At 40.7% G+C, this 27,828-nt stretch overlaps 2 protein-coding genes across 3 annotated transcripts in view; one reads left to right on the forward strand and one right to left on the reverse strand.

Moving 5' to 3' along the window:
* Positions 1–4,630: 4,630 nt before the first annotated feature.
* The window catches only part of l(2)41Ab (lethal (2) 41Ab), a 212,838-nt gene continuing 189,640 nt past the window's right edge, over positions 4,631–27,828 (reverse strand). Inside the window, exon 6 of one of the 2 annotated variants that reach the window (XM_043211565.2) lies at positions 4,631–5,542. In XM_043211565.2, coding sequence (XP_043067500.1) covers positions 4,739–5,542 — 804 coding nt within the window. In that variant the 3' untranslated portion in view covers positions 4,631–4,738. The remainder of the gene's footprint in view (positions 5,543–27,828) is intronic. The other variant, XM_070277131.1, reaches the window with a different exon arrangement.
* On the forward strand, positions 20,050–23,962 carry LOC138925723 (uncharacterized). Its single transcript, XM_070276866.1, has 5 exons — positions 20,050–20,247; positions 20,297–20,592; positions 20,653–20,806; positions 20,868–20,969; positions 23,913–23,962. The coding sequence occupies exons 1-5, from the start codon at positions 20,202–20,204 to the stop codon at positions 23,960–23,962; spliced, it is 648 nt and encodes a 215-aa protein (XP_070132967.1). The 5' UTR covers positions 20,050–20,201.

A 27,828-nucleotide genomic window follows, 5' to 3' on the forward strand; every position in this document is an offset into this window, starting at 1 on the left:
TTTCTCCAATAAATTCAGCGCAACATCATAGTTCTCGTCGGAGACTTCCAAGGAACGCACTGCTTCGAAAGCGGACTCCCGAAGGCAAGATCGCAACCTTTGCAACTTTTCCACCTTACTAATACGAGGATTGCTGCCGACGATGGTAGAGAAAATCGAGTAAAATTCAGCCCATTCCGAGTATCCACCGCTGAACGTAGGGAGCGGCAAAGGAGGCAGCACTTGAAAACTTTGACCTAAACCTGGGTCAGCCTGCATGGTGGACATTCCGTTGGAAAGGGTGGAGTGGGCAGCAATTCGAGATGAGCGAAGGGTCGTCTCGTGCTCAATTTCCGCCTGCATCGTCGCTACGAGCTCCGAAACAGTCCATCGAAGGTCACTGCTGATCTGCAAAATGTCCAAATCCTCAAGCTCCCCGTGGATGGCCTTGAAGTCGCTGAACATGGTGGCTATCTGACCATGTCGCACGTGTAGCATGGCATCATCCACCTTGGAAATAGGCTGAAGAGCTCCTTGGATCCTCTGTAAGTCCTGGAGAATACCCAGGGCCTTGCACTTTAAAATTGCACTCCGGGTTGGAGTGGGTGCTCCTGTGACGGCGCCGCTGGAGTTCATGATTTATTATATTTAGTTCCGAACAACCGAAATAAATTTTATTTGCTCGCGGCGAACACGATCTGTCCCACTGTGCGCTCAGAACCGTAGCGGAATTGTGGAATGTATATATATATGAAGCTATGTGCGAGCGAATGCACTTGCGTTGTGGATCGTATGTTTGTATGAAGTCTATGCGCGGGCGAATGCACTTGCGTTGTGGATCGTAAATATGTATGTGTGCTTGTGAACTAACGTTATGTTTATGCCTGTATGAATGTATAATATAATAATATATTATAATTTGTTTATTATTGTAAATAAACTTATTAGACACGTATGATAATTCGATAATGATAATTTCACATAACACTGTTTACAAAATTGTTTTGTTTTTGTTTTAGTAATTTGTTTATGTGTATATAAATATATTAACGATCACGTCGGGGTCACCAATGTTTGGTCATCGAGAGTTTTCGATGCCGTAAATAAAAAATCAGAATTTAATTAATTTGAACGTTATAAACTTTATTCAGGCCGCATATGAAATTAGGATTTATGTACAATATTTGAAATCCAATTTAGGATGCGAGCGCAGTAAAAGTACGAACGAGAGTGGCGTCAACCTTGCAGAATAGGCTGAGCGGATGCTCGCTAACTATAAGCGCCGAAGTAGCGAAGCCGAGCGGCCGAAAGAGAGTCGGCTTGCGACCAGCAAAACATCAGTTACTTATTAATTGTTGTGTTTAAATTAGTTGCTTGCTGATTGACCCGACAATAATCATAAATAAAAATAAGTTAAAATAAAAAAAACCATTAAATCACCTCTGGCCCTAAGTAACGCTTAGACTAAGTATTTTTAAAAATCTAGCTAATCTTAGGAATAAAATTTCAACATTCAAAACGTTAAAAAAAAAAAAAAAAAAAAAAAAAAGATTTTAAGGGTATTAGAAATATTTCAAACACGGTTTTATACTATATTCGACCTAATGACCAATTCTACTAGGTCTCTTCAAAAGTTCCAAATCACTGTCGCACTGTGGAATGTATAAACGCTTTTTTTGCTACCCACCATAACACTGACGTTATCAGTGCCGATTCCTATCAAGTTTGATACGGGAATTTTAAGGCGAGACAGCTCATCCTGGAGGCACTTGGTTATGTTTAGTGCGTCTCCACTTTCAATTGAAACAAGTGAAAGGAACGTCGATTGAATTTTCTCGCATTGACCGCTGTAATATATTATAGCAACCCCTGAAAACACAAAAATTTAAATATATTTGGCTACATTAACGACTGTTACTTACCTAGAAGCTTGGTTATACTTATATTGGTAGACTCATCAATTACCAGGCTGAACTTTTCGTTGCTCAGGTCAAGACGCAGATCTTTATTAAAGTGCACTGACACTACATTTTTAATAAGGTTAGTGCACTTGGTTCTGTGCAATTTAACCTTCTTGGCGTTGTTAAGAGGAGCCCTAAATAAATAGGTCTTACTCCAATGAGCTCCTTATGGAAACTGATTTTATTCGGTAAAGTTCTCTTATAAGTACGATACATGAGAATCTTAAATCTATTTAAAACTACTCATCAACGCACTGCACGCTGACATGCTATGCGACCCTTTCTCAAGTGCGGATGCGCTTATGTTTGTGTTATTTATGATGCTTATGTTTGTGTTATTCATGTTAGGCTGCAGGGGATCGGTTTTAGACCATGCTGTTTATCTCGTATTTCATGGGTCCGATCCCTTGAAACTCTAACTTATGAATTTCTATAAAAATTCTATAAAAGTTCAATGCTTGAACAGGCGTCAAAATGTGTCTTTAGCAATTCACTTAGGTGACATACCGGCTCAATAGCAGAATGCTAGGCTATAAACATAACGATCGCAACTTCTTGGCGACAAGTTTCTGATGATTTGACCGGCTCGAAACTAATTTTATTTTGTTTCACTAAACTTGACGTATTTTGCACCTGTATTTTTTTCGTCATGTGCGCTCTTAATTGGTCAATTTTAAAGTTAATACTGCATTTGCAATAAGCTTTGTTAATGTCCGTATTATGTCGGCTAATCTAATCTTTAAAATCAGGCTACAGTAGCCAGCAATCCCGAAACTTTTTCTTATATATTTCTTTTAGCATTTTGAATTTAATACAAGTTTTGAAAACAAAACTTTTGATGTATGTATGGCAACCGCGAAAAGTTGTCACCTGTTTCATATTTTACAGCTGATAGTAAATTTAAATTTGAACGCAAAAGCAACTATTTAAAAAAACAAAACAAAATTAATATAAGATTTAAAAATAAAGACAGATTTCAAAGACAGGATGATTTTCAAATTTTCGGTATGAAGCGTTAGAAACAGGACATCTCTTTCCGGAAAAAGGACAAATTGGCATCACTGCTATAAAGCGACTTCTGGTGCTAAACCTGGAAATTACTGGAGCCGAGTTGGTGGCAAGGCTAATGTCCCCGCTCTTCAAGTTAGGAGCATATCGATCAAAGTATGTTTGTTTGTTTTGTACCGTCGCACTATCCTGGATCCAAGATGAGCTTTGAATCAGCGGAGCGGATGAGCGGATTTACAAGATCTTGACGTCCTGACCCCTGGCCAATTTTTGAACGGAGGGCCCTTTTTCAGTTTCAGCGAGCCAGACATTGCAAGGATTTATATCAAGCGGCTATATGTGGCCTCTTGCAAGAGTTACTGAGCTGGTAATTGGAGTTGAAAGCTCATCTTCTAACGGGGGGAGTATGTCGGGTCATGGAACCGCCGAAAATCGGGCTGAAAATAATTTCTGTGCCATGTGACGTTACACCTCTCTACGATCATTCAATCCCCATTTCGTCAGTATCTAGCGCCGTTGCCAACATTCTCCGCTATAACGCTCGTCATCTCGTTCATAATCTGGCCGCTCATAATCATCACAGTACATTCGAACGGTCGCCACTTGGATTTGCTCTGGGTCTCGCGGATTCGTTTTCTCGGTTGTTCCGCTCCGTTAGCCGCGGTTTTATCTTCACTCTAGATCAGGGGTGCCCAGCCCCATTGCTCTCGGAGCTCCTTTGTTGTTGGAATTGCTCGTTATATGGGAAATGAAATTTTATATACGTGTGTCGCTCGTAGCATAGGAAAGGGCTAAATACAAAAACAATTTTTCGTTTTTCAAGTTAAGCAACAACAATTGTATAGTGTCTCAGTTTTTCGTACTAATACGAAGGCACTTCGTTTTTTTATTACCGAAAACTTTTCACTGCAAAAAATTACTTTTGGTTGAGATCTCAAAAAGAATGGTTAACATCTGAGCTATGAATTTCTTTTATTTATAACTTTATTACAGTTTTTAATTTTTATTTCATAAATATTTTTGTATTACTTTTTTCCATTGAAAATTGTACTATAATTTTTTTCAGTATACCGACATGACTTGCAAAAAAAATTTCTAGCTTTAATGTATTGGTGATTTTTTGCATTGGTATTCGAGTTTGCTCTGTCCTATGCTGAGCTTGGGCACCCCTGCTCTAGATCATCATCCCGCTCTAACGCATTATTATTGTCATTATTAACATAACATCAAATAAACATCATCATATTATTTAATGCATTTTTGATATTCTGCTTTATAATTGGGCCAACTCTTTTTTCTAACCAGCAGCTTATACCTGAAAACGCTCAGTAAATGAAAACGCGCCTTTCAACGTATTTTGCAAACATAGAGGCGGCTATAGCTTCTTAAATCACAAAAAGTCAGCCTAGCTCGTTGACAATTTTTAATTTTCCCGACCCCATCTTCAGAACGCAGCATGTAAAAATGCTGATTAAAATCTGTGTTTTAACCTGGCTAGTCCGGAAACCTTCCAGCCAAATCGAAGGTTTCCGGACTCGGTGGACTACCACGGGAAACTAGCTTGGCTGATTTGGTCTGAAACTGAAACCAAAAAAATTGTAAAATCGAAATTGCGCTTTCTCTTTAATTGAACATGGTAGTTATTAAAAACTCGTTATGTTGGTTTATTGATGACACTATTTTTATTATAATAGTGTTTATTAAGTATCAAAATAAACATATCATTTGACACTCATATGATAAATATAAACATTTTTTATAAGATTATATTATTATTTAGGCAGAAAATATTATTCTTTAAGAACATGAATAACTTTCATAAAGAAAGATTTTTTATCTGGATAGTCTAGAATAAGATTTTGAACTATTTCTTTTAGCACAGCATTAAGTTCATTTTGCTTTGTTGATAGTTGTTGCACAGTCATATCAGCACGAGCCACTTTCTGTTGAGACTTGACAAGATTAAGTTTTCGATATATTTTGGCTCTCATTTGTTTTCTTATAATTTGTTCTAAATTAGCGTGCTTAGCTAAAATACCTTCCTCTATTCTTTCCCGAATATTAGAATCATCTTTAAGAATGTCATTGAGATCAGATTGAATTCTTCTTAACATATAAATCATGCGCTCAATTTTATTTACATCCTCTGTTAAACGTTTTTCAGACAAAAATAATATTTCATTTCGAGTTAGTTTTGCTCTATTTTGAACTTCATCTAGTCTGACTTGAATTTGAGAAACATTTTTCAGTTTCGTTATTTTTGTCTTTACATGTTCATTTACTGATGCGCTAACAAATATTTGTTCACGATGCATTACACAGTGTTCTAAATCATGAACAAGCTTTTCCTGCGCTTTCTTCAGTTGAGTATATCTTATGTTCATTCGATGTATTTCACTTTTCATTAACCCCATTTCACCATCTAATGATCGTTCCGATTTTGTCCATTGGATTGTTTCCTCAAGAAGCTTATATTTTGTTTCCCACGATAAAGCTTTTCTATGATTTTCTATTACCAAATCCTTGTGTAGCTCAATTTCGTGCTGCATTTCTGTAATACTTCCTTCTAACTTAAGTATTGCAAATTCAGTATCCTGGAAAATAAAACAGTTAAAAAAACCGTTAAAAAAATGTATTATTTTGTTATTTTAAATTATTCGAATATATAATTAATAATTATGTGTTGGTGTATTTTGAATTAATTTTTAAATTTTAATTTAAAATTTTAATAAATAATAATTTAATAAAAAATTTAATAAAATTTCACTTGTTCAATAAAAGTGAAATAATCTCCATATAAACTTTTCGTGATGGTAAAGTTATTTTTGCGAAAAACATGGAAACATATTGGAAATATGGCGCAGATCAAGCATCTTTCGGGTACACGTGATATCAAATGTAAATCCCACAACATCCTTACTTTGTAAAAGACATGATATTTTCACCAAGAGGTAATGTTCCTAAATTTTTTAACATTCCCGATGAGAAGATTAGTGAAAAGTTGAAGTCCCAAAATATGGTCACTCCGTTATTAATTTCTCCAGAACAGTAGGCAAAAGCACACACATCATATTTTTATATTGATCGCTTTTGATCTTTATAGTTTACCCTGCAAAAAATAAACATCTTGACATAAAGGCAAAGAATTCATACCAAAACCATCTCAAAACCTTTTGCTGCTACCTCAGCAATAATTGTTGTTGAACACAAATGAACAGCCAAAGCTTGCAAATTACAGTTAAGAGTGAAAGAGTCACGCCTAAAGATGCAAATAAAGACTGAAGAGATCTTCCGAGCCGTGTCCGAATATCTGAACGAGAAAAACTACTGCATGTACCAGCTGAAAGCATTTGGGCCTACATTAAGTTTAATAAAGGGAATTGAACCCGAAAAAATCGCGGTGTAGTCTTCGGGGATTTAAAGTCCATATTGTCCACGACCTTTATCACTACACTGTTTGATGTTATGATAGTGCCAAGTTAGGTAGAGCTGTCGACAAACTCGACTTTTTTACCGCTCAGGGTGATCAGCATCGCCTTGTTTTAGATCCGCTTTGGCTTGAATCTCAAGGCCATTAGCTACGTCTTTGATATTGATATTCGTATATCTTGACGACCTTTTGTTAATTTTAGTTAGCTTTAACAGCCACGTAAGGGTTTGGCATATAGTAAAAGATCATATATAAAACCTTGACTAACCATGAACATCGCGAAACAAAACCAGAAGATGGTTATCTACTTTCTCGTAGCAAAACAGTCTTAATAACACAGTGCGACACAGATTTGGAACTTTTGAAGAGACCTAGTAGGAATTATTTATTAGGTCGAGTATAGTATAAAACCATGTTTGAAATTTTTCATACGCCTTAAAATAAATGTTAGTTGAATGTTGTAGCTATTGAAAAAAAAATACATCTTTAATTTATTTAAACAGAAAGGATAATAATTTTACAAAAGAAACTGACATTTTTGATACATATCAATATTGTCTCGTTCATTCTGAATAAAACGAGACCAATTTCATTTCGAAATTACGAAAATTGTTGAAGTTATTACGCTTTTCCCAAAACAAGTCAGTGCAATTTTACTAGCGCTCCGGAGTAAAAGTGTGTGAAAGAAAGGAATAGGCGGAATGGAATGGCACACTATTGCTCCGGAACGCTATGAAAATTGGACTGACTTGTTTTTGGAAAAGCGTAATAACTTCAACAATTTTCATAATTTCCTAATGAAATTGGTCTTGTTTTATTCAGGATTAATGAGACAATATTGATATGTGTTAAGAATGATACCATTTCTTGGAAGTTGTACCCAAAAAAATGGCGTCAAAGTTTGAAAAACATGACAAAAATTCAAAAATGGCAGTTTCTTTTGTAAAATTTGTATCCTTTTTGTTTAAATAAATTAAATATGTATTTTTTTTTCAAAAGCTACAACATTTAACTATTAAAAAACGTGAAAAAATTGAAAATCGGCCTAAAATTACGCGTTCAGGAATTTTTAAGAGCAAAACACTTTCGAAAAACCTTTTTTTTCGAAATAAATCAAGATTTGAGGGTGTATGAAAAATTTCAAACATGGTTTATACTATACTCGACCTAATGAACAATTCCTACTAGGTCTCTTCAAAAGTTCCTCCAACTTTTCTTTTTTTTGTCGCACTGTGTAATCTATACATATGCTACAAATATCAACACCAGGCAATGGTAATGAGGTCTCACGGAATAAATAGAAATTTACGCTACTGGCGGAAACGGACCTCACAAGCAAAAAACCTTTAAAAAAGAGGCTACACAATCTATCGCACACATCATCCGAATTAGTTGAAACATTAGCTCATGTCGGAACGTTCACCAAAAGTTTGCAAAAAACTTCTTGCTGGCCACATCTATACAAGTAACAGAAATGTTTCAATCGCTGCCGTGTACTCGCTTAAAACTTCGGAAGGACAATTCATGGACTTCTAAAACTCACTTGGCGATCGTTTTATAGCCGCAGGAGACTACAATACGCACCGCGGATCATGTCTTATGACTCCTAAAGGAAGGCAATTGTAAAAAATAAAGATTTTGCAATCTAACAAGTGCGATAATAAATTCCAAAGTGGTTTCAGAAATATCTCTACTCGCCTGTGTTATTGACGATTTTTCAAAGCCTTGAAATAAACGAACACCCCAACAGGGTGTAGTTACTGAAAACTAACCGGCTTATATACAACAAAATAGGAAAGCTAACTTCGGTCGGATCCGAAATTGATATATAGGATATATCGAATATAGCAAATATTAAATATAGTTGGCCGATAATTATGTGTACGGGTGTTATTTATCTTTTCGATCTGGGTGGATTCTAAGCTCACTGAAGATAGACCGATAACTATCTTCAGTGAGCTTAGAATCCATCCAGATTTCTCCCTATAATCTTCGCAAAGCTTTAGTTGTTTTTCTCTCCCCTAGTAAAGAAGTTGTTTAAGAAGAGTCGTAGAGCAAGCAAGGCAAGATCGGAGTGGTGGAGAAGGTCAGGGATAAAACACGAGGGATTAAAGCTGGCCCATTCAAAAATATCACAGTGCGACAGTGATTTGGAACTTTTGAAGAGACCTAGTAGGAATTGTTCATTAGGTCGAGTATAGTATAAAACCGTGTTTGAAATTTTTCTAACACCCTCAAAATCTTGATTTATTTAGAAAAAACGGTTTTTCGGGACTTTTATGCTCCGCCCTGGTGCGGCAGTCCAACTTCCAAAGTTGCGAGTACTTAATTTTTCTGGAAAGTATACAGATTGGCCAGCTTTCCATGATCTGTTTATGCAACTCAATCACCAGAACCAGACGTTGTCGAATATTCAGCGATTCCATTTTCTTATGCAAGCACTGCCTAAAGAGCACGACCAAGATGGAACTAACGTATGGCGCCTACACTATTGCATGGGATCTTATCATCAAACGCTATAATAACCCACGTTTAAAATTCATGCACCACTTAAACGCCCTCTACGACTTACCCTTTATTTTAAGGGAAAGCTCATCGGAGATCAAACATATGCTGAACGTAACCAACGTATGCCTCAACGAGTTCAATCGTCTCAAAACGAATATCCATTCTAGCACGCAATGGATAGTCCATTATTTGATCGCTAGACTACCTACGACTCCAGTGGCATTCCGAGTTTCCTCGACTTGGAAACCTTCCTCAACAACCGCCTTGTCAGCCTGAATATCATTGAGAAAATGTTCCCAGCCCACGCAAAACTCTATGATCAACAAATCGACAAATTATCCACCCCAAAATCCCAAGCAAAAGGGTTCTGGCTTTTACAAGGGCAGCACGTTCCACACCACGACTGGAACCAGCGGTCCCACCTCTTGCATAAACTATAAGGGGAAACACATTTTGCGGTTGATTTCCTGATTTTTTGTCCAAGGCCCGCAAACGTATAATTGACCATACAAAGGCATGTCTAAATTTCCATAGCATCAATCGCAATTGCTTCAGCATCAATCGCATCAATCAGCATCAATCTAAATTGCCTCAGCATCCTTTTATCGCAGTGTGGCAGCAACAAGAACTGTTTACAATGCGGTCATCGTCACCATACCCTACATCAATTCCCCACGACGTATACCATCTCATCACCGATTCCTCAGAACCCTGACCACCAGTTTGGCTTCAGGCGGCGACACGGTACGCCAGAGCAGTGCCATCGGGTAGTGCAGTGCATCCTGGACGCGTTTGAAACCAAGAAGTACTGCATGGCTGTCATGCTGGACGTGAAGCAGGCGTTTGACCGAGTCTGGCATCCCGGTCTTCTATATAAATTAAAGACTGGCCTACCCCGACCATACTTCCAGTTCCTAAAGTCGTTCTTGGAAGACCGTAAATTTGCTGTTAGATGTGGCGAGGCCATCTCCGGTATTAGAGAAGCTCACGCTGGTGTACCCCAAGGCAGCGTTCTTGGCCCGTTGATGTACAATGCTTACACGGCCGACCTCCCTGTTCTTCAGAGGCCTGACCTGCTCGCAGCAACCTATGCAGACGACACCGCCTTCCTTACCACCGCCGATAGCGCATTGGGGGCAGCCGATACGATGCAATTGCAGCTTGACTTGCTCAGCGACTGGCAAAAGCGATGGAACACTGCCGTCAATAATGAGAAGTCCACTGCCTCCACATTTTTTCTCTGCAAAGGCAACTGCCCTCCAGTTAACCTGTTAAGGCTCTCCAATCCACAGGTAGACAATCCTTGGTACCTGGGATTCACCCTAGACAGGAGGCTCACCTGGAAGCCCCATCTGATTAAGAAGAGGAAACAGGCTAATCAAAGTCTTCGATCCTTCTACTGGCTTATGGGTAGGAGATCGAAGCTGAGAACTTCCACTAAACTCCTCATTTACAAGGCAATAATACGCCCTATCTGGACGTACGGCATACAGCTCTGGGGCACTGCGAGCAAGACGAATGTCCGAACTATGCAAGCTTTCGAAAATAGAGCCCTTCGAATCGCCACTGGGGCCCACGTCTATCATGACAATCGCACCATCCACGAGGTTCTCAATTTCCCTTGGGTCAAGGACGAGATACAAAGAAGCAGCGCACGTTACATGCAGAGGCTTCATAATCACCCGAACCGGTTGGCCAGCTCCCTGCTGGACAACAGCGAGCAACCCAGAAGACTTAAAAGGACACACCCGCTGGACCTCCCCTTACTACTCTAATTTTTTTCTACCATATTAATATTTAAAATTATCTATACGTGAAGTTTACGTGATAAAATTTAATGGTTGTCCCTAATGGACAGTTTTAAATAAACATTACCCTGCTATTACAAAAAACAAAAAAAAAAAAAAAAAAAAAATCCCAAGCAAAAGGGTTCCGGCTTCTACAAGGGCAGCACGTTCTACACCACGACTGGAACCAGCGGTCCCATCTCTTGCGAAAACTGTAAGGGGCAACACATTTTGCGGCGATATCCTAATTTTTTGTCCAAGGATTGCTTTGCCCGCAGGAGAATCATTGACCATACAAAGGCATGTCTAAATTGCCTCAGCATCCATCATCCCTTGTCGCAGTGTGGCAGTAACAAGAATTGTTTACAATGCGGACATCGTCACCATACCCTGCTTCACTTCCTCACGACGTATACCAGCTCATCACCGATTATTCAGAACTCAGCAAGCGAGAGCTCCGATCCTGCTCATCCTTCCGATTCCACTACAGTGCTGATGACCACTGCCGCGCAGTCAACTCGATCCGTTTTGCTGGCCACAGCTCTTGTACAACTACATAATAACAGCACCGGACAAACTGCCGTTATTCGAGCCTTGATCGATCATGGCTCTGAGGGCACGTTAATCACAGAACGTGCCGCTCAGTTACTGGGACTTCCACATCACCAAGTCACAGCACAGATCACCGGGATCGGTGATAACTCAAAGAACATCTGTAGATTCAGTACAGAGTTCTCCATAAGCTCATGTACGGGCCCTCAATTTTACCATCAGGTGCGACCAGCGTATGTCCTCAACTCGATAACCTCTCATTTACCAAGAAGCAATGTTTACGTGACACTTGTCAGCATCTTCAGGGATTAAACTTGGCCGATCCCACCTTTACCAGGCCACGCCGCTCAACTCACTCAATTGGGTTTGATCGTGTTTGGCCATAGCATGAAACAAGGGCAAATGTGGTAACCATTCGTTGCCATCCGACTAATCTGGGTTTCTGGAAATAAAGGGTTTCTTCAATCTCGATCAAATCAGCTCTGAGAGGACCATAACAGCAGAAGAACAATGGTGTGAGGATCATTTCCAGCGTACCTGCACCCGAAAACCCAATGGAAAATACCTGGTCCGGCTTCCGTTAAAAACTGAATTTCATAGGGAACAAGTCATCGGAAAGTCTCATCAAATCGCACTCAATAGATTTCATCTCTTAGAACGTCGGCTAAACAGAAACGACACACTTAAACAACAATATCACTCGATCATAAAGGAATATTTTGATCTCAAATAACTCTCCAAAGTCACTACCGCAGAAGCTCGACATCAAATGATCACTCCAAGAGGTCAACAGTATTTCTTATCATGTACTCTCCCACACAACGCCGTGGTAAAGGAGGACAGTACGACGACCAAAGTTCGGGTGGTGTACGATGCGTACCACGATGTACCACTTTGAACGGAAAATCCCTTAACGACATATTGTGCATCGGCCCACCGCTACAAAACGATTTAGGAGGAGTCATCATGAAATGGAGGCTACATCCTTACGTGTTTGCAGCAGATATCCAACGAATGTATCGCTGTATCGACATCCACCAGGATGATGTTCAATTTCAACGCATCTTATGGAGGAATGATCAAAACAAAATAGCCGAGTACAGCCGAAATACTGTCACCTTTGGGACTGCATCAGCACCGTATACAGCCATACGCGTAATCCGTCAACTCGCTCACGACGAACAACATCGCTACCCATTAGAAACTCCAGTCTTATTAAATGAAGTATATGTCGACGACGTCCAAACTGGTCACAATACTGTTCATGGAGCATTGGAAATACGAAATTAACTTATTGCTACACTAAAATCGGCTGGAATGGAACTCAGGAAATGGGCATCAAATCATCCACAGATCTTATCCGGAATTCCTGACCAGCACATGGCTCAAAAGAGACATGTAGAAGTAAATTTCCAGGAGACTATTAAAACTCTGGGACTTTATTGGAGCCCACACGAGGATTTATATAGCTTCAAGGTTCGATCTACCTAAACTAAACGTTCCTTTCTTTCAGTAGTCGCTCGCCTCTATGATCCCTTAGGCTTTATAGTTCCTGTCACTACTGCTGCCAAGAGTATCCTAAAGGACATCTGGCAGTGGCGACCCGAGACATCTGACAAAACCCAACCCGCTCTCGATTGGGACGGCCCGTTACCCCCAATACTTCAAGCCCGATGTGAAGAATTCCGATATCATTTACCAAACATTGAACAGTTAAAAATACATCGGTGGCTTGGTCACCAGACCGGTGAACTACAGTCCCACCAACTACACGTCTTTTGTGACGGGTCCTCGCAAGCTTACGCAGCCTGTGTTTATCTCCGAATACAATATCAATCCGGGAGAGTGAGCACGGCCCTATTGACCGCACGGAGTCGAGTCACGCCCACGAAGCCGCTAACGATCCCTCGAATCGAACTCTCTGGTGCAGTGTTGGCTGCACAACTGGCTACAAATGAAATACCCATGTCAGTTAATTTCTGGACTGATGCATCAATCGTTTTATATTGGGTTAAAGGAAATCCGACCCTTTGGAACACTGGAAGACCGAAGAACACGTACTCTTTTCCCCCTGACCAACATCACGAAGAAAGAAGACAACCAACCCACATCAACCAACTCAGCATCACAGGCGACTCAATCATAACCTCTTTTTCATCATATAACAAATTATTATTCGTTATGGCTTATGTTCAAAGGTTTCTGCATAACTTACGCTACCCACAAAAACTTCGTCATGGGGGCGCGATGCGAGTACCAGAATTACGTGGAGATCTGCATCAAGTCGTAAGGATCGTATAGGCTTCGTACGTAAGTCGTAAGAAGGTCAGAGAAAAACCACGCGGGATTAAAGCTGACCCATTAAATATAATTGTAAATTAACCAACATAAATTAAGCAAGTAAATAAAATGAAGTTCAATGCATAACTGTGTCTAGTCGTTTGGATTCAAAACCCCCGAGCAGAACTGTGCTCAACTATGACATTACGCCCATGAACGGCATTTGTCGGCAACAATCCACACACGACTCTACAATCCATGGTCATCTCCAACATTTCCATCAAAATCGTTAATGGAAACCTAATCTCAACCCGGAACAATTATTCTCCTTTTCAACTCCTTCATTCTCTTTGACAAAGAGGAAGCGAAAATAACGGAATCAAACTTTGCATCGCACGTGTCGCGCAAACTAGCCCATAATCGCTCTCTCACTTTGGAAGATCATACATACATAATTAAGTGTGAGTGCATACGCAAAATGAGCCAGCCCAAGCCAGCGAGCACTTCCAGTGCAGAGTCTGAAACAATGGCAAAGGGCGGCAACGCCGACAGCTTGTTTGCGCTCCAGAAAGATCTTCACAATCAGCTCAACAAACTCCAAGTAAAGTTCAAGAAGGACAGCACGTCTCGGAAAACGAAGCCCTATTTCCAACTGCGCCTGTCCAAACTCAACTTAATAAGCCGGCAATTCAACAAGAATCATCAAGAGTTTGTAAGCGCTGGCTACCCCACACACCCTTACTTTGTCGATAATTTAGCGGACCAGTTCGAAGAGAAATTTATCACAGCGTTCTGTTTAATATCTACGGAGTCCGAAACACTTTTCCCCAGGCAGCTACCAGCGTGCGCCGAGCAACAAGCGACGCCTGTTCCTAAAATGCTCGGCCCTGGTGCGGCAGTCCAACTTCCAAAGTTGCCAGTACCTAACTTTTCCGGAAAGTATACAGATTGGCAGCTTTCCATGATCTGTTTATGCAACTCATTCACCAGAACCAGGCGTTGTCCAATATTCAGCGATTCCATTTCCTCAAGCAAGCACTGCCTAAAGAGCAGGACCAAGATGTACACCAAATGGAACTAACGGATGGCGCCTGCACAATCGCATGGGATCTCATCACCAAACGCTATGATAACCCCCGTTTACAATTCATGCACCACATGAACGCCCTCTAGGACTTACCCTTTATCTCAAGGGAAAGCTCATCAGAGATCAAACATATGCTGAACGTAACAAACGTATGCATCAACGAGTTCAATCGTCTCAAAACGAATATCCATTCTGGCATGGATAGTCCATCATTTGATCGCTAGACTACTTACGACAACTGCACAAGCCTGGGAGCTTTTCTTGGGAAACTCCAGCAACATTCCGAGTTTCCTCGACTTGGAAACCTTCCTCAACAATCGCCTCGTCAGGATGAACATCATTGAGAACCGGAAATGTTCACAGCCCACGCAAAACTCTACGATCAAAAAAATCGACAAATTATCCACGCCAAAATCCCAAGCAAAAGGGTTCTGGCTTTTACAAGGGCAGCACGTTCCACACCACGACTGGAACCAGCGGTCCCACCTCTTGCATAAACTATAAGGGGAAACACATTTTGCGGTTGATTTCCTGATTTTTTGTCCAAGGCCCACAAACGTATAATTGACCATACAAAGGCATGTCTAAATTTCCATAGCATCAATCGCAATTGCTTCAGCATCAATCGCATCAATCAGCATCAATCTAAATTGCCTCAGCATCCTTTTATCGCAGTGTGGCAGCAACAAGAACTGTTTACAATGCGGTCATCGTCACCATACCCTACATCAATTCCCCACGACGTATACCATCTCATCATCGATTCCTCAGAACGGAACAAAAAATAGATAGCTCCGAACTGCTCAACCTTCCGATTCCACTACAGTGCTGATCGCCAGCACTGCCGCGCAGTCAACTCGATCCATTTTGGCCACAGCCATAATCCATAATCGATCATGGCTCTGAAGGCACGTTAATTACAGAACGTGCCACTCAGTTACTGGGACTTCCACGTCGCCTAGTCACAGCACAGATCACCGGCTCATGTAGTCATAAGCTCATGTACGGACCCTCAATTTCACCATCTGGTGCGACCAGCGTATGTCCTCAGCTCGATAACCTCTCATTTACCAAGAAGCAATGTCTACGTGGACACTTGTCAGCATCTTCAGGGATTACACTTGGTGGATCCCACCTATACTAGACCAGGCCGCATCGACGCGTTATTTGGAGTAGATCTAATACCATATTTGTTGTTGGCAGATTTACGGAAAGGAGCTTCAAATCAACCTTTTGCTCAACTCACTCAATTAGGTTGGATCGTGTTTGGGCATAGCAATGAAACAAGGGCAAATGTGGTAACCATTCGATGACATCAGACTAATCCGGATGTACTGGTAAAGAGTTTCTTCGATCTCGATCGAATCAGCTCTGAGAGGACGTTAACAGCAGAATAACAATGGTGTGAAGATCATTTCCAGCGTACCAGACAACCCAATGGAAAATACCTGGTCCGGCTTCCGTTAAAAACTGAATTTGACAAGGAACAAGTCATCTCACCAAAGATCTTACCAAGGGAAAATCTCACCAAATCGCACTCAATAGATTCCACCTCTTAGAACGTCGGCTATACTGAAACGACACACTTAAACAACAATATCAAGAAATCAAGGAATATTCAAGAAATCAAGGAATATTTTGACCTTAAGAAACTCTCCAAAGTCACTACCGCAGAAGCTCGACATCAAATGATCACTCCATGAGGTCAACAGTATTTCTCACCATGTACTCTCCCACACCACGCCGTGGTAAAGGAGGACAGTACAACGACCAAAGTTCGGGTGGTGTACGACGCAACATATACCACTTCGAACGGAAAATCCCTTAACGACATCCCTTAATCCCTTAATTGGCCCACCGCTACAAATCATCCACAGATCTTAACTGGAATTTCTGACCACCACATGGCTCAAAAGAGAAATGTAAAAGTAAATTTCCAGGAGACTATTAAATCTCTGGGACTTTATAAGGATTTCTATAGCTTCAAGGTTCGATTTGCCCTTCCTGCCCCTCCTTTACTAAACGTTCCTATCTTTCGCTCGCCTTTATGATCCCTTAGGTTTTATAGTACCTGCCACTACTGCTGCTAAGTGTACACTAAAGGACATCTGGCAGTGGCGACCCGAGACATCCGACAAAAACCAATCCGCTCTCGATTGGGACGGCCCGTTACTCTCTTCAAGCCCGATGTGAAGAATTCCGACATCATTTACCAAACATTGAAAAGTTGAAAATACCTCGATGGCTTGGTCACCAGACCGGTGAACTACAGTCACACCACCTACACGTCTTTTGTGACGGCTCCTCGCAAGCATACGTAGCCTGTGTTTATCTCCGAATACAATATCAATCCGGTAGAGTGAGCACGGCCCTATTAGCAGCACGGAGTCGAGTCACGCCCACGAAGCCACTAACAATTCCTCGAATCGAACTCTCTGGTGCAGTGTTGGCTGCCCAACTAACTAAATGGGTACTAACGCAGTTTTTATCCACCGGAATTCCCATGTTCTTTAATTTTTGGAGTGATGCATCAATCGTTTTATATTGGATTAGAGGAAATCCGACCCGTTGGAAGATTTTGGAACTTAGTACGACAGCCCAATGGCAGCACGTACCTTCGGGAGAAAACCCAGCCTATTGCGCTTCAAGGGGTCTTACCCCTCACCAGCTAGCCAGGCATGACATCTGGTGGTTCGGTCCCGATTGGTTATGGCAGGACGAGAATCGGTGGCCGAAAATCACGTACTCTCATCCCTCTGACCAACATCACGAAGAAAGAAGACAGCCAACCAACATCATAGCACATGTTTGTTCAGTTGGCGATTCAATCATCACCTCTTTTTTATCATATAACAAATTATTATTCGTTATGGCTTACGTTCAATGGTTTCTGCATAACTTACGCCAACCACAAGAACTTCGTCATGGGGGCGCGATGCGAGTACCAGAATTACGAGAAGATCTGAATCAAGTCGTAAGGATGGTGCAGAAAGAAGCCTTTTCTCCAGATATCAGCCGAGTCCTGGCTAGAAAATCTCTATCCAGTCACATTGCGCTCAGCGCTCTTTGCCTGTGTTTAAACGACTTTGGGATTCTACGACTCAAAGGACGACTAAACAACGCTCAAAAACTGTCCCAAGCACAGAAAAATCCACAGAATTAGTTCTTCACAGAATTTACTGACCTCGTGATCAAAAATGCGAACACTCTTCTCGAAGGCACCGAGATCACCTTAGCAACCATTCGGCACACATTCTGGACAGTCAATGAAAAACAAGCAGTAAAAAGAATTCTACGAAAATGTGTCCAACGGTTCAAACATCCAAAAGCCTGCCTCACACTTAATGGGGGATCTGCCACTACATCGAGTCCACCCACCTGGTCGAGCCTTTGAAGGCACTGGCGTCGACTACACGGGCGCCTTTTACTTGAAAGCATCCAGATTTCGTGGGCATCACACATACGAGGCATATATCGCAGTGTTCATATGTTTAGCAACCACGGCGATACATCTAGAAGCAATATATCTAGAAGTCATATATTTCTCCGATACCAATGAGAGTTTTTTAATGATGGTATGCTTCGGTCCTAGTTTAATTTGGCCAACGAACAATAGTACGAAAATTGACTCAGATCCAATTAACGTGTCTATCTCCTGAGGCAAAAATATGAATCTGCTACTAGTAAGCTGTTTGGTAGTTTGCAATCTTTCACTTTCCCTGGCTGGTCTGGGTAATAGCTTAAAATTGTTGTTTAAAAGGAACGACTGCCATTTATATTTGACTTTACAATAGTGTGTATGTTTTTTTTTTTGAGAGGTTTACCAATTTCAAGTAATTATCTTTTAGAAAAGTTCTTCAAATTTGGATGGAATTTGCAGGGCGGAACATCTGGAATTTTTTCTCAACGACAAAACCTTATGGACCGTTCGTTCAATAGATGTGGTATGGTGGATGTTGTTCAGTGAGAATAGGCTTTTAAGAAAATTGATGAAAAATATATGTGACCCAAATTTCAGACCTAACGGATATGTACACAAAGTTTCACACTTTTAACCGAATAGGAATATCCTATGCAATGTTATAAAAAGGACTTTAATATGAATATATAGAAGATAATTAACCTCCTCATCAAAGCCGATTAGGGTCCAAAAACACAAAACAAGCTTCACAACCAATTTTGGCTCTACTATTTAGGCGTTTGATCTTATAAAAATAACAAAAACATTTAAAAACAAACATCTTAAAAACAACAAAATTTTTTATATAAACCTTAAGCTGGCTCAGAAAGTTTTAGAGTTTTTAAAATTTAATCAAGTTAAAAGGCACAGCAACAAGGAATCCCTGACGGAAGCCCTCTCAGTTCAGTTCTAAGCCATAACCCTAAGCCATAAGTTCTAAGCTAATAACAAAAGACCGTTATGAATACACAGTGCTATTAAAAAACCAGACCATGTCGATCATTCCCCAAACCTCCATGGTTTAACCAATTAATTAACAATTTTTTGTTTAAATATGTGCTTTTTCTTCAATAAGACAACAAATTCGTGTTCAACGGTTCTGTAAAGCTCTGGTTCTGTAAAAAAAAGCACCTTTTAAATAACAAGACGCTTAGAATGCTTTTCACTAGTAATCGGCACCCCAATACTTTGATATGATTTGAACTCATTAGTGTTACCCTTCAGTACCAAAATTCCTTACCCCGACGTTTCCTGGCGACATTGTCGAAAAACAAAAACAAATTGCATGGGCTTCGTTTACTCAAGTCCGAAACGAAAGGGGAAACGAAACTTCTACCTGCTTTTGGTTTTCGACGATGATTCTCGAAGCTTCTACGTCACATTTTCGATGCAGCGGCACGCGACAGAGAAACAATTAGAGAGATGTAGATGGAGGGAAGGGAGAGAAAAAAAATCTGTGCCGAAAACCAAATGAATGGAAGCGACGTCAGAATACCCTTTTTAAAATATGTTGAAATATTTTTATATATTTAAGATTATATTTAATACATTTTTCTTTTCTAATCATATGGTATATTGAAATGTATTAATAATTTGCTTTAGGCAAAGCCAATATGTTCATGTTTGATTATTAGCCTTGTACGATTCTAATTACAAGGCATTGCGTTGGTCGACTATACCATGGCACGCGCCAGAATTATCGGTTGTCAATTTTCGGTTTCGTCTTGCCTCTCCCCTTCTCTTTGCATTTGCTGTTCAATTTGCATCGGAATTACACGCGTTTGTTGCGTTTAAAGTTAAATTTTTCAAAAAACATTTACATAAGTGACCTAGTGATACTAACTAATTCTGGTGAGTAGTGCATATAATTAACTTATTTATTAAATACCGAGCGGCCGTTCAATATATGTATGTACATATGTACATATATTTATTAAACGGCATTAGCCGCTCTAATCCATAGCGCGAAATCATGAATTGAGTGATATTTTTGAGCGAAAAAAAATAAAAATCAAAAATAATAAGAAGATTCACCTTCCATTGTCCGTTGACAAAAAAAAAAAAGAAAGCGTATTTCATTAAAATAAAACAAATAAACTTATAAAATGTACAAAAAAATTATGTATTCTTTTTATTTTCTAGATCAAAGATGGAGCCTCAAAATAAAATTTTAAAGATGGCGTTTAATGTCGATGGTAAGTAAATTAAATAAAATCTAATTTTTTTATTAATTTATTTTCTCAGACGATGACCTAATTGCGGAGACGCAAATGAGGGAGGTGGAGATAGTGAGCGAGGTGAGCGACTCAAAAATTGATCGCCTAGAGCGAAAAATAGATGAGCAGGCGCGGAAACTGGATGAGCAGGCTAGGGAAATCGCCGCTTGCACCAACCAGCTGGCAAAGTTGACAGCATTGCTGGAGGTCTTTGTTAAGGGAAAGGCCTCCAGCAATGCTGTCAACATGGAATTCCCGATTGCCACCGACGAGGCATTGGCAGCGTTAGAATTCGCCTTAGGCCGCGGCATGAAGGAAAAATGTGTAAGTATAATATTTATAAATTAAATATAAAAAAATTTTAATACCTATTAATTTTTGCAGACCACCGCAGTGACGAACTTATTAAAGCGCGGAGCCCTTACAAAGTCATTAAAATATATTTTCGTGGAGGACCTAATCGTCAATTACAATATTGACGGAGCAAGTGGTAAGAGGAGATTAAAGTCGTTTCCAAATTTTTATGGATTTTTGATTGGTATGTATTTTAATTACAAATAATGTAAGAGATATCTAATTTCTATTTATTTTATTTACAGATAGTATATCTATGGTGGATCCGGGGAAACCGCCGGAGAAATTGTTGGGGCACGCTTTGACGGCCATCAAAAATAATAATAATAAAAAAAAAATTAAAATAAGTAAATGAATAAAATAAGTAGTATAAATCTTTAGAATAAATAATAATAAATTATAACAATGTATTATAACAATATAGATTATAACAATTCATAATTTCTTATATTAATAAAATTTCAAATAAAAAAAATAATTTTGGTTGTAAAGGTTGGATGAAATCCTTATGAATCCCGTGAGATTCCTCACGGTATACCTCAGGGATTCCTTGGGGTATTTCCTCAACGATTCCTCAGAGTATACCTCAGGGATTCCCTGGGGTATTTCCTCAACGATTCCTCAGAGTATACCTCAGGGATTCCCTGGGGTATTTAGTTCCAAATGCTCTTCGAATAACTGCAGGAATCGTGCAGTATTCCTTGAGTTGTTCGAATTCCTCGATGTGAGGAACTCTTCTATGGAAATTCCTTGATGGTTTGTATGAAACATACCTAGAGGATTCCTCGGGTGGCAATACTAGTACCTAGACGATTCCTTCAGTAATCCTTGAGGTATGGTACTGAAGGGTAGTAACGAGTAGCAGAAAGTAGGCTGTGAGCATGACGTTTCACACATTTATACTGTGTGTGTGTGTTTGGCAGAGCTCGGGCAGAAAAATTTCCTATGACCGCGGGATAGGGCCGGTCCGACCACTGGCTTAGACGCAACTTGCTCCGCAACTATAATGCTCTTCTTTATAGTTTTATTGTACAGCAGAGTTTTTTATGTTAACAGAGATTAAAAAAAAGTCTGGAAAGCAGCCAGCAGATGAATACATACGATAGATGCATACAATCTAGATATATTGGATTGGATCCTTAAACTAGAAAGTGTGAACATAGCCATTTTAGGGTGGCAGTTCAGATCCCAAAATTGTAACGGTTTACCCGAGAAGCTACACCCAGGCAGTATGCAACACTTGATTTTGGAGCTGAACAGAGGTCTTATTGTAAAGAATTTTCCATTTTCTCCATTTGTTTCCGACTTTCGGAAATACTCAAATGTTGCAGTTGCAATTACATTTTTACATTCAGCGTTGCTTGATGTTTGGAGCGACAACAACCGCCAACAAGCTGCTGTGCAGCAGTTTGTTTTGCAAAATATTGAAGAGGCTGAATTAAGTGATGTCCAGCAAACCATATTAAAACATAAACTCAGGGTTTTCTTTGGATTCATTAATACTAATTTGCCAAAATGCAACAGAATGCTCGACCGTCTCAAAGAAAAGCAAGCGCAATGGCTCGCATCATCTTTAAAAATTTTGTTTTTTAAAGATGATATTCGACGCGAAAAGCCTGGTCGCAAACGCTTGACATTCACTGAGGCAGGACCCAGATTAAAGCGAAAATTGGCACCTATTCTGGTGGATCAAACTGAAGATTCCAGCCACTGTTGTTGCATGCAACTTCTACATTGGCCAAAAAATTGAAAACGGGCGACTCTTCTCCTCTACTGCAAAATGCATTGAATAGAGAAAATATAGCTGGTATGACAAACTAATTTAAGCAGAAAGTGATGACAACAATAAGTCCTGAAAATGCTTTAGCCTTTTTAATTGAAAACAATTTAACAAAATGACAATACCCAGAGCTTCATGAACCAGCAGCTCAAGCGATAGGAGGAAAATGGATACGTAAGTAAACTTTAAAAGAACGACATAACAGATAAGAGACATACTTGCCAATATTTGTAGTCTCTAATCCGAATAAACGCAAGTTGAGAATTGTATGGGAAGCAGCAACCAGAGCGCAAGGCATATCTCTCAACACAGGACTACCAAACGGACCGGAACAACTACCTTTCTTAGTAGTAGATGTACAACGATTACAGGAACGACGTATAGGCATCAGCTAGGACATAAGTGGAATGTTTCATCAAGTGAAGATTCGGTCGGAGATACGAGACGAGAGCCCGACAGGTACGTTATGACAGTCATGACTTTCGGCTCATCTTGCTCCCCAGCAGCCGCGACATATGTCAGGAACAAAAATGTCAAGCGATTCACCCCATAGTATCCAGATGCAATAGACGCGATACTACGGAATATTTTCGTAGACGATTGGCTTCAAAGCAGCGAATCTGAAATCTAACCATTCGGCTTACTAGGATTTTACATTATACAAGCGAAATTAATTTTGCAAGCAGTACATAGATCCGTGACGGGCTGCGACGAACCAGTCAAAGAAGAAGAAGGTCGTGATTGGAACTATTGAAAACAGCAACTTCAACACATCAAGGGAATGCGAGTCCCCCGGTATCTAGGTTTGACACTTAAAGCAGCAGCCACTCAATTACATATCTTTGCAAATACCTATATCGACGCATTTCCGCGAAGGTATCGCATGTTGAAAAATCCAATTTTACAGGAGAAGCTTTTTTTTTATTTCATCTGTTACAAACAATAAGCAAAATCATAAGAAGTTTAAGCGATTAGAAACATTTGTTATTGTATTTCTTTACTTTTGTGCATTTGAAGTATTTCCATGCAAAAAATTTGTATGGACATACGATAATTTCGCGCGCAGATTAAAAAGCACTGTAACATACGATAAAATTGAAACTTAATAGGTTTCTATAGGGTTTTCAGTTAGATTATTTCACAGGGTAGTAAGACATTAGGTGCCTAACAATTTTTCATTCAAATCTCAATTTCGAAAAAAGGCGACTTACGATACTTTCGCGGAAATGCGTCGATATGATCGACTTTTCAGCAGTCGCTTACAAACGCACGGGATGGCAAGGATCTGCAAATTTTAAAACCGTTGAAACCGATATCAATTCTACGACTGGGAGTATCGATCGAATCGAACCAGTCAAAAAACCGTTGAAACCGATATCAATTCCACGACTGGGAGTATCACACAAAAATTACGAGCTTACTAATCGACTACTACCACCGCAAATTTCACCACAAAATGAGTTGGGTCGTGGTCAACGAAATGTGACTTATACTGCAATCCTATATGCAGAGGGCAAGTGTACGCCACATGACAAGGATAAGCCGGAGATGCAGGAATAATCGAGCCACGCCATAGAGCTCTGAGATGGGCGCTGGCGCGTATGCGCGGTGTTTCCTTGGTGTAGCGGAAGTGCGACGACCAGACTTTGACCTGTCACGGATCCTGTGGCTCGTATGCGCACAGGTATGTAAAGACCAAGAAACCAGTCGCAGACGACCCAAGGGTTTCTTTTTTTTTTTTTTTTGGATTGCGCCATTGAGGAAAAAATCTATTCTAGATACTATTGGCCCGTACCAATAGCATGCACGATTCACCGGCACGTCTAGCCGGCGCCTACGTACTAAAGACACCCCCGCACACACCACAGAACCCGCGGTACCACCGCAAAGTATTACTTCGCGGGGAAGGGTTGCCTAATCTAGGCATTCTCCCTTAAGCGACGTTCACTTAAGAAGACTTAAATTCTTAAGTCGCCCTGTGTATAAGCTATCAACTGGCTTACCCAGTCCCATTGCTCCTGTGAGCTACACATGTATTCCACAAGCTGCTCCGGATCTGGTAGCGATCCGACGACGGCATAATATCTCCTACAATTGTACAAAATGTGCTCTGGGTACTCGTCTGCTCCTAGGCAGTTGGGGCACACTGGACTTTTGTCGTGTCCGAATCTATGGAGGTATTTTCTGTACCCCCCGTGACCTGTAAGAAACTGGGTAAGATGGTAACTAACCTGACCGTTGGTTCTTCCGATCCACTCCTGAATGTTTGGGATTAGCCTGTGCGTCCATCTTCCTTTGGTCGTAGAATCACACCTCTCCTGCCATGAGGATAATGCCGCTTGTCGGGCTGACCTCCTGATGGCCTTTCGGGATGAATTCCGTCCCCGTTGCCGGTTGGATGCGTAGATTTCCTCCGCTTCATTTGCCAGTATATCAATTGGGATCATTCCGGCCAGAACGAGGGCGGCTTCCTCGGATATGGTTCTAAAGCCATATCTAGAGATATGGTACGATGCCCTTAGCTTTTTCTTAAGCCCCTGTTGTCTTCTGACTGACGCAGCCCATATCGGCGCTGCGTAAAGCAAGACCGACGTGACGACACTGGCTAAAAGACGTCTCCTGCCTTCCTTTGGGCCTCCCACGTTGGGCAGCATCCTTGAGAGTGCTCCTTGGATCCTTGCAGCTTTTATGGTGGAGTACTCCACGTGCGCTCCGTAAAACATCCTGTTGTCCAGCATTACCCCTAGGTATTTAATTGCCTCCTTTGACGTGATGTAGCAATTGCCCACCTGGATGGTAATGTACTCCACATTCTTCCTGCTCGTGAAGAGAACTGCCTCCGTTTTATGTGCTGCTAGGTCCAGTCCAGAGTCAGTCATCCATGTTGAAATTCTCCGTATTGCTTCATTCGCATTGGTTTCCACGTCCTTGGTTTCCTTCGCCACCACGAGCAGCGCCAGGTCGTCCACGAAGCCGATGAGTTTACATCCCGTCGGTAGTTGGATTCTGAGTACAAGGCTCGTTGGATACGTGTCCAATTAGGCTTACTTAGAAGCTAAAGATAAATGTAAACATCAGAAAAAACTGGATGTTGGTAGCGGCGCCTTTGCTGCTCCAAATGAAATAAAAAGGATAAAAACCAATGTACATCTACACTACATATATGTACTCCACCTGGAATTCTATCAAGATAAATGACAAAAGCGTGATTATCAAAATTTTGTCCATGAGTGATTAAAATAAATTTAAGAAGTCATAGAAGCTATCGAACAACCGAACTGAGCGGACGTGCTTTGCCCGAGCTCCAGGAAAACTGCAACATAAAACATCTAATGAAAAAAAAAAAAACTATGGCAACTCTATATAAGCGAATAGACGCTGTACCACAATTTATTAAAAGCAATAGACTTTTTTTTAACAGTTTTGATGTGATAAACCAAAACTATTGCATTATTTTAAATAAATAAGTGCCACGCAATGAGCTCATTGGGCAACGATCAAAAGAAGGAGCGTAGAAGTTCAGTGAACCAAAGAAACGGTTTCTACTATTAATCTTTCAATCCGCGATACCGAAGTGGAAAAATCGGCAATTAAGAGCCACCCGGCTCTACTGACCGCTGAAACCCAAAGGACATGGTCTTGCTCATCCGCTCTGCTCACTCCGACTCCCGCGTCGTGGAGTTCTCTGTGTAAAACCCCCCCTCCAATATCGGAAACAAATTTCGTACCAACAACTAGCAGTGCTACAAGTTCTGCAATCACAGCGATAACCACTGCAACTCAAAGTACCGCGACGTCAACGACTTCAGCGAGTAAAAAAACAACAACCTCGGAAAGTGCCAAAGCGGAACCGGCCAGTGAAATGCACCAATTGTCGAGAGTATGCACACTTCGGGCTGTCTGAGTAGTCAGCGGGGACGCCAAGCGACCGCAACGCGCAATCGAAATCCACAGAATGGGTACATTGCCTTAAAAGATACGCCAGAAAAGCTCCTTGGACCAAAGCTGCCAGCTCCTCATTCGGTCCGGCTTCTCCTATGCCAATGATCTACGATCTGGAAAGGAAAATCCAATTCAGCCTAGTTCACAAAGCTCTATACAGCCCTCGGAACAGCCACATTGCAAAACGGAAAGTATAATGGTTACCCTCCAAAATAGTATGATGGAGCTTATGTCATTCATGAAAACGACCATGCAAACGCTTGTTCAAAACCAGAATATGGTGATACAGCAGCTCGTAGCACTATAGTCTAAATAATCTATGCAAACTCTACGAATATCAATGTGGAACGCCAATGGTGTCTCACGGCATAAACTAGAATTGTCACAACTCTTGACCGAAAACCATATTGACGTTATGCCACTGGTGGAAACGCATCTTACAAGCAAATACAACTTTCAAATAAGAGGCTTCACAATCTACCGCACAGATCATCCAGATGGGAAAGCCCACGGCGGAACTGGAGTTCTAATCAGAGAACGCATTAAACACCATTTTCACAAAAGGTTTGCAACAAACTGCTGGCAGGCCACAACGATACAAATTCAGTCAAGCAACGGAATCCTTTCAATCACTGCCGTTTACTCCCTCCTCGTTTCTCAGTCTCGGAAGACAATTTATGGACTTCTACAATTCACTTGGGGATCGTTTTATAGCCGCAGGCGACTACAACGCCAAGCATACGCACTGGGGATCACGTCTAGTGACTCCCGAAGGAAGGCAATAGTACAATGGAACTATAAATGTCAAAAATATACTGGACTATGTTTCCCCTGGAAGTCCCACATACTAGCCAACAGACTCACAATCACACAGACCAATAAACCTATTGTCTGAATCAGTGGTGCTCATCCCATTGCTCTCGCTGCTCATTTGTTTTTGCAAATGCTCTTGCATACAGAGTTGTTTGAGACTGCTCACGCCATAAGGTTCCGTTGCTCACGCTTTGAGCTTCGTTGGTCCCAGCATAGGCAAAGGCCAATTACAATAACAATTTTGTGTTTTCCCTATTCTCCTCAATCGTGCTTATCCGAATGAATTTTGTTGTTGGAGTGCCGAAAACTTTACCAATGAACATTTTTTTTCAAGTAAGAAGCTCTGCATTATTTTTCATAGTATAAAAATAAACTGTTGTAAAATGGAGGGTTTTTTAATGGCTATAATAAAATATATTTTTTATTACATTGATTTTTTTTAAGCCCCTTGTGAATGTTACTATAATTTTATTTTTCAGTGCGCCCACATGTAAAAAAAATTTTCCCACCAAAGTATTGGTGATTTTTTGCATTGGTATGGGAGTTTGCAGAGCGTGGGCACCACTGGTCTAAATTGTTTGAAAATGCTTGTTGACTCGCATAATACCACATCTGGAAGCTTGCAATATTATCCCGGCACACCAATTTAGCATCTGAAGAAACTACGGAAC

This window comes from Drosophila bipectinata, chromosome 2L (genome assembly GCF_030179905.1).
Source record: "Drosophila bipectinata strain 14024-0381.07 chromosome 2L, DbipHiC1v2, whole genome shotgun sequence".
Taxonomy (NCBI): domain Eukaryota; kingdom Metazoa; phylum Arthropoda; class Insecta; order Diptera; family Drosophilidae; genus Drosophila; species Drosophila bipectinata.